Source organism: Hibiscus syriacus, unplaced genomic scaffold (genome assembly GCF_006381635.1).
Source record: "Hibiscus syriacus cultivar Baekdansim isolate YM2019G1 unplaced genomic scaffold, ASM638163v2 tig00116997_pilon, whole genome shotgun sequence".
Lineage (NCBI taxonomy): Eukaryota > Viridiplantae > Streptophyta > Magnoliopsida > Malvales > Malvaceae > Hibiscus > Hibiscus syriacus.
Window position 1 is genome coordinate 4,372,578 of NW_024063513.1, and position 8,061 is coordinate 4,380,638.

General features: G+C 35.2%; 1 protein-coding gene across 1 annotated transcript; it reads right to left on the bottom strand.

Moving 5' to 3' along the window:
• Positions 1-2,257: 2,257 nt before the first annotated feature.
• LOC120194134 (FCS-Like Zinc finger 8-like) lies at positions 2,258-3,984 on the bottom strand. The gene is made up of 2 exons (XM_039196522.1): positions 2,832-3,984; positions 2,258-2,743 (listed from the first exon to the last, which is right to left on the bottom strand). The coding sequence occupies exons 1-2, from the start codon at positions 3,842-3,844 to the stop codon at positions 2,617-2,619; spliced, it is 1,140 nt and encodes a 379-aa protein (XP_039052453.1). The 5' UTR covers positions 3,845-3,984; the 3' UTR covers positions 2,258-2,616.
• Positions 3,985-8,061: the final 4,077 nt, after the last annotated feature.

Below are 8,061 nucleotides of genomic sequence, written 5' to 3' on the forward strand. Positions count from 1 at the left end.
ATGCCGGTTTACCACGTGACAACATCCGAAACCTTTTATCCTCTTCTGTTGGCAAGTCATGTTGCCACGTCACACGTTTCCATTTTTTTAACAAAGAGCAAAATCCAATAATTGCAACTCAAAACTGATAAATGCAATCGAATAAAATTTATTTTATTTATTATTATTCTCAAACTCTAGTAATTGCACAAACTAGTCTAGCAACTTCTTCATCTCACATTTTTGGCCTTAATCTTTCAATATTTAGAAGGGATGGGCTGATCATCAAACGGGTGCTTCCTGCACAGTGATTAGTTGATTAATTAGTTTCAATGTTTAGAATGAACGAAAAGCGTAGACGGTTATAGATTGAGAAACCCATTTATAAGTTGCGTAATATATATATATATATATATATAAAGTCACTTGATTTGTACATTTAATAATAAATAAATTATGTAGAAATATATAATTTAATTATCTATCATCATATTATTATAAACATAACATTGTTCATTAACACTGAAACAAACATTTGACATATAATTTAATGAATCATAATTTTAATCTTTAAAATTTATACATCTTATCAGTTTCATCTTAATTCAAAATAATTTAATAAATTTAATTCTTTATATTTAAAGTTTTTACTGATTTAAATTTTGCACGATATTATTAAATCGAGCAAGTCTATCATATCAAAGTAAAAATTGAATAATTATCATCTATCATAAAATAATAAAAATTAAATAAATATTTTTTAAAAAATATTTAAAAAATTAAATTTATTAAGTTATTATTTTTATTAATCTAAAATGATTATAAGACAATATATGTTCGAAAGACTCTCAACTCATTTGATAATAAACACTTAATCACCTCTAACATACAATATGCTTGAACCCACGGCAACAATCATTTTAATCATTGAAGTAGTTTAGTTCGGACAAATTTATTAAATTATTTTAAATTAAAACTAAACTAAAAAATATACATAAATTTTAGACATTAAAATTATCATTACACTAAACCGCGTCACCATTTCCATCTCATATTTAACATTGGCATTTATAATATATTTTTAATTAAATAAAAAAATTATAATATTAAAAAAATAATTCATAATTCATTATCAAACATAAAATTGTAACACACCTTGGTTTTAAAAAGCGTGGAGCGCCCTAAAGCGCCTAGTGTCCTAGACACTGAAACACTAAGTAAAAGTGATCGCTTTATTCACAAGAAGCGTCAGAAAGGTCGAAATTCAAAAAAAAATACAGAATATTTATAAATTATCTTATAAATACTTAAATATCAAAGTGTCAATGCATATATTTAAAACTTATAAGCACTTAAACACCAAAATATAATTCTCAATTTACTTATAAGTTATAAATACTTAAATACTTATATACCATTAACCATACGACTATACGAGCATATTAATCTCAAAAAATGATCTACACCAAAAATAGTCTAAAGTGAGATAAACAAAAGTATTTTTCTAAACCCTCAATTCCTTATAACTAAAAATCCTCTAAATCGTCATCGTCATCAACTCAGACAACACCATCTCCTTTATCACTAGATAATCCAATATCTTCTTCCATCTCATCTTCATCAACTAAACATCTACGAGATGGTCTACTAAAGATAAGATTATGAGCAGGAGATTTTCCTTTATCATTTCGCAATGGTCCTTCTCCATTCACTACTTTTGATGCTCTAGTTAGATAACTAGGCTCATATGCACCGGAAGCGTTAGCAACATCACTCCATGTCAAATCCTCAATCGTTCTCTGTGAATTTTTTACCGCTCAACCTCAATCGTCCTTTGTAAATTATTCGATTACCGCCTATTTCAATCGCATTTTTTACCCTAACCCACCTAAACTAAAAGCTAATCTAAGCCTAATAATCTAATAGCCCACTAAATCCTAAACAAGCCCAAAAATCGTATCTGCTAAAACCCAAAATCATATCTTCTAAACTCGCAATTAAGTGTCGATTAACGCTTTTAGCAAAGCTCTGATTACTACCGCTTAATGAATTCATAGTACTTTTGCTATGCTGAAGCGCCAAGGGCCTCGCTCGAGTCGCTTAGCTCTTTAATCGCGACACTTTTTTAAACACGGTAACACATAATTGAATGTTCATCAGCATTGCCAGTACACCATGGGAACCCTGATTTGATTGAACGAGATCGAAATCACTAAACCAGGAACAGATTATTCCCGCCAACAATCATGATCTATTAAATTATTACAGACAAGTAATATTAATCTTGAGAATGTCACATACATTCAGAGTTCAACATTGAGTCCTTCAAGTTCAAGAGGTTTAGACAGCATCCCACAGAGGAGCAAGAGTAAAAAAAGACATAAAAGGCAGAAGAAAACCGATGAGATGGGGCTCATCTAATCCAAAATTATAATGCAACAAGCGTCTATTAATATTGTTTTGTATCTCCGAACTATAAATTAAACTCGATGCTGATTCGTGATTTATGCTTTGATCATCCATGGCTGCAAGTATATTCACATAAACAGCTCTTTCTTTACGAACAGATGATCATCCGGGTTAATGTTATCACTCTTGGCATCGATGCCTACAAAAAGCAATCAAAATAATAGTCCATTACAGGTCTTCATCGTTGCTCTCCTCCAGAGAACCGTTGGAGGAATTATTACAAGATTTCTCCATTTCCTCCCCGGCAAAAATCTCCTGAGAGCGGCAATCGAGGCTGCAAAAAGCCTTTTCACCTCTGCAAGACTCGGAAGATCAAACACTCGGCCATTACAAGAAGATGCAAACTGAAGTAAGAGTTGTGTAGTGATGTAAAGAGTACAAACCTGTACATGTAAATGTCTTCGTCTTTCCCTAGTTTTTTATTGCAAGTGTAACAGAAGCTCAAATACTCATCGGAGGGGTAAAGTGCTAAAGTCTTTTCGCCATTACCTGGTGTAGCCACTTTGGTACAGGGCTCAATTTTTCTGTCAAAAATGGTTAACTCGTTGTTGTGACATTCCAAAATACAGTCACCGAAAGCATGAGTCGTTTTAGGGTTTGGACCATGAGAAATTATACAAGTATAATCCTCAGAAAGCTCTATCTCATGCGCAGGAAGAGATACCAGGCTATTGCTTAAGAGTATAGGAAGTGAACTTGGTTTACTTACCAAAGAATTGTCTACTTGCAAAGATCTGACAATTGGCAGAGGTGAACTACTAGTGCTGATGGTTCCATTCTCTGAACAATAACTTCTGGAACTCAAATTCAGGTTTTTTGTTGAGGAAATAGAAAAGGAGGAAAGCCCGGGGTCTGGTTTGGGTTTTACCTGTGCCTCCTCATTTCCAAAGCCAAGACTAGAAATTGTTGACTTGGCATTGGATTTTCCAGCTTGGAAAAGCTGGGAGATTATGTAATTCCTAGGCAAAGAATTGGATTTCATAGAATTACCGAGGAATTCGCAGGAATACCTCGAGGAACTAGGAAATTTAGTCTTCGCCTGTGGTCCAAATATTATGTTCTTTCTCTTCGAAGAATCAAGGTCTCCACCATCCGGTTTAATGTCATCAGCAAGCAAATTCACAATGCCCAAACCTATCTTATTGCAATCCCACTTCTTTTGACAACTCCTTTGAGATGGTGATCTAGGAGTCCTAACCCCAAAAGGGTTGCTAAGATTTGCAAACACTCTCAAATCGAGAGGTGATGTAGGGCTTCGCACGGAATCATAATCCGTAGGACCCTTGGTGCTAAATCCAACAATGAAACCAGGAATATTAAAAAGTGAGCTGCTTATGTGCCTAAAACCCAATATAGACGACTCTGAATCAGGATCAGCCATCAGATTACCGTACATGGAACTTGCTTATAAAGTATGTTTTCTTGCACTGCATTATCTATAATACTTCCAACCTTTTAGCAAGAAAATCAGCAACTCCTGACTGCATTAGAATTAAGAATCCATCAATATAAAACAAATGCTAGCAATAATTATAACGAAACAAGTACCATGTACGGCAATACGTTATATATATAAAGGGGAAAACTATCTGATATACAGATGGTGTACACTTTCAGACGCTGCATGGCAAATAAGCAGAACAAAATCATAGCAATTTTCTTCAAAAACAGAAGTTTAGTCGTGTCTTCTAGCCAAAAAAAATAAAAACATCACAAGATCCTTGAATCACATCAACAATGTAAGATGGGGGTAGGAAGAAAAAACTTTAAAATGTCAAAGCAGCTCTAATCTCTCTTCATTTAAAGACGTTTTGGATAACAGATGAAGGAAACGAATCCTCCCAGACTTTTGTTTAACATGATAAGGTAAATCAAAATCAACGAAGTGGCAATCCATCTATAGTTGATATGCAACAATGAACTATATAAATATACAAAGCAAAGAAACAACAAAGCCGATCATTAATTTACATTCAACTCTGTAAAGATGCAGCTAGAAATGGGGATAGCGTAGATTTTGTTGATCAACGTTAACCAAGTCCCAGATTATCATTAACAAAAAAATCTACAATAATCCTAAAAATCAGACCGATTTGAGGGGGGAAAAAGATCTTGCATGCATCAAAACTAACAGAAACATCATCAAAGCTAAGAGATAAAACACGAAGGGACAAGGGGGAAACCTTGGAAATCAAACTGGTTTCAAATAAAGATCCAACCTTTTAAATCCCAAATGCAGATTGATCAAAAATAATAAATAAGCTGAAAATTACTAAATGGAATAGAAAAGAGACCCGCCTGGTTCTCTTCTGTTGATACGTGAAAGGAGAATGAAAAAAAAAATTTGAAAACCCAAAATGCAGAAATAGAGGTTACTTTGGCTTATCAAAAACATAAACTCTCTCGATATAATTTTTTTCATCCATTTTGGGGTTTTTTGTATTGAAGATTTTTAGTTAATTTCCTAATTTCCTTTTGCTTCATATGCAATGCATCAATCAGAGAAACAGGGAACCGCTGAGGCTTCTATTATACTCTTCTTTCCTCCTCTTTAATCATTAAAAAAAGAAATAGGTATTTGTATACGGTGTTTGTAGTTTGTATATAACAGTATCTACTGGATACTTTCTTTGTGAGCGTGACTGCTCTTGAGTCTTGATGGCCTGGTATTTTTTTGCCCCGGTAAATTTTTCCTATGTACAGTAACTGCGTTTTATTATTATTTTTTAAATTTTATTTTATTTTTAAATAAAATATTTTATATCAACTATTTTAAGGGGCAATTTTTCCAATAAATCACCGGTGATCGGTATATTTACCGATCTAACACCGGTCAGATTATATTTTTCGATCTAACATCCGTAGCAGTAAAGCGCGCCTCCTGAACCGTGTTATACGTTGATTTAGCATCACGTGGATATAGCGCGCCCCTGCCCCACGACATACGGTGATTTGGCGCCACGTGGGTATAGCGCGTCCTCTGATCCACGCTATACCTGCGTATCTGACATGTGGGGTATAGCGCGGTGCAGGAGGCGCGTTATACCCCTAAATACCCGACGCCTCACATCCCAATCCTCCCTATAAATACCCCATCCTCAATCACTTTTATCACACCAAATTCTCTCAAATTCTCTAAATTTCTCTCAAATACTCTCTCTTTTTAATGTATATTTTATAATATTTTTACTATTATGTATTTACTTTATTTAATATTTTATTAATATAATTCTTTTGCAGATATATAATAGAAGGCACTCTACTTCGCTCGGATGGAAATCATATATCTCTACACTTTGCTAATACGGTAACATTTTAACGTTTTAATTTAATTTAAATTATTAGTAATATTTAGTTGATTTATTTAATGCATGGTTATTAGATTAAGAATTAAATATCTCGACATTTTGCTGATACGGTAACATTTTAACGTTTTAATTTAATTTAAATTATTAGTAATGATTAGTTGATTTATTTAATGCATGATTATTAGATTAAGAATTAAATATCTCGACACTTTGTTGATACGTTAACATTTTAACGTTTTAATTTAATTTAAATTATTAGTAATAATTAGTTGATTTATTTAATGCATGATTATTATATAAGAATTAATTTTTGTAATTATTTATTTTTAGGAGAAGGACCGTGTATTAGATCATTTTATTAGGAATCTTAAGGTAGTGATACCCAGCCGTGTCTTGTCGTATTTAGTAGAAGATGGATTCGGTTACATAGGTAGATATCAGGGTCACTGTAAGATAGAGCCAGACATGATTTCTGCCTTAGTATAACGGTGGAGGCCAGAGACCCACACATTCCATCTTCCGTGCGGAGTGCACGATCACGCTTGAGGATGTTTCTATGCACCTGGGGCTTCCGGTGGATGGAGATGTGATATCGGGGATAGCTTCCGGTTCTTAGACTACTTGTGTCGGGATAGTCTAGGTATACGGGATCCACAAAATGTTTATAGTCTTGACATGTATGCGAGCAAGTTGCTATCACATGAGAGCATGAATACTTCAGAGCTTGAAAAAACCCGCAGTCGCACGTTCTGTCCCTTAGATTTACTCTTAACGACACAGCTTCAATCCCTTGAAGAGGTCGCGGAAACTCTGTGACACGAAACATTTCATGCCTTCTAGAGAAGCTTGTTACAGACATTCCATTTGATGCATCAATTTTTTTTCTATAGATCTGCAACTAATCTAGGGTGATAGACATGACCGCCTTGCATCCAGGTTTGAGCTTGTCCCCCGAGCTTCGCAAAAAGCACCCCCAAACGAAAATATGTAGTTTTTACCAAAGTCGCTACAGGTAAGTGACGTGCACCCTTTAAGGTTGAATTGATTGCCTCAGCCAAGTTGGTTGTCATGTGTCCATATCGATATCCACCATCATATGCGTTCGTCCACATTTCTTTATCGATGAGGCTGATGTAATCGTATCCTTCCTCGTTCTTCGCCCTCAAATCTTGAAGCATTGATTCAAACGTTCGAGGAAGTAGTTCGTAACCTGATCAAAAAATGTATAACTTACTAACTTGGTTTCACTTACCCATGCGCACAATTAATTGACGCTCATCATTCTTCTTGTACCTTCCATGATAGTTCGCAGCAACGTGTCGGAGACAATACCTATGTTGGACAAAGGGTGGTTGCCACATTGGACCCAAAGACTCCATTGCTGCTTTGATATCAGCTCTGTGATCTGAAATGACACAAATTTTTTCCCCCGTGATAACATGTGCACATAAATTTCGGAGGAAAAAAGCCCAAGAATCTGTATCTTCTCATTCGACAAGAGCAAAAGCAACTGGAAGAATGTTGCGATTGTCATCTTGGACAACTGCCAATAATAAAACTTGCTTGTATTTTCCATACAAGAAAGTCCCGTCGATCTGGACCACAGGCTTGCAGTATTTGGCATCATTAACGCACTGTGGGTAACTCCAAAAAACCCGGTAGAATTTACATCGATCGCGAAGAACTCGATCATTATGGTATGCATAGGAGGTTTCGAAGTCCACAATTATCCCAGGATTCAACGTCCGCACCAGCCTAAACCAACCTGGAAGTTCGTTGTAAGATGCATCCCATTCACCATGAAGTTTGACAATGACATTTTGTTTTGTCAACCAAGCTTTTTTTTATAGGAGACGGTGTACCCATGCTGCGATTGTATAGCTGAAATCAACACTGCAACAGTTATATGAGAGCTTGCTTTTACCATTGGCATGATGGCTTGACATATCACTTCAGAGTCCAAGTTGGGATGATCTTGGTTGACCCCTCCAGCACAACATGTGTGAGGAACGTTGTATACTGTTAGTTCCCATATGTTGTTTTTCGTCTTCATTTTTTATATGCGAACCATCTAATTGCATTCGTTTTCGCGTTAGGCACAGTAGCATACATATTTTTCGGTCGTCGATCGGTTGACTCTGGACTGAACAAAATTACGGATATTGTAATTTTTGATAGCCATCATCGCTTCTTCTTTGCTTGAAAACTCCATGCCTAAAGATAACTCACCATTATTTATTGATGAGTAATATCCATAGTCACCAAGATGAGGCATATTCGCAAATTCTGGCCCGTACATTGCACC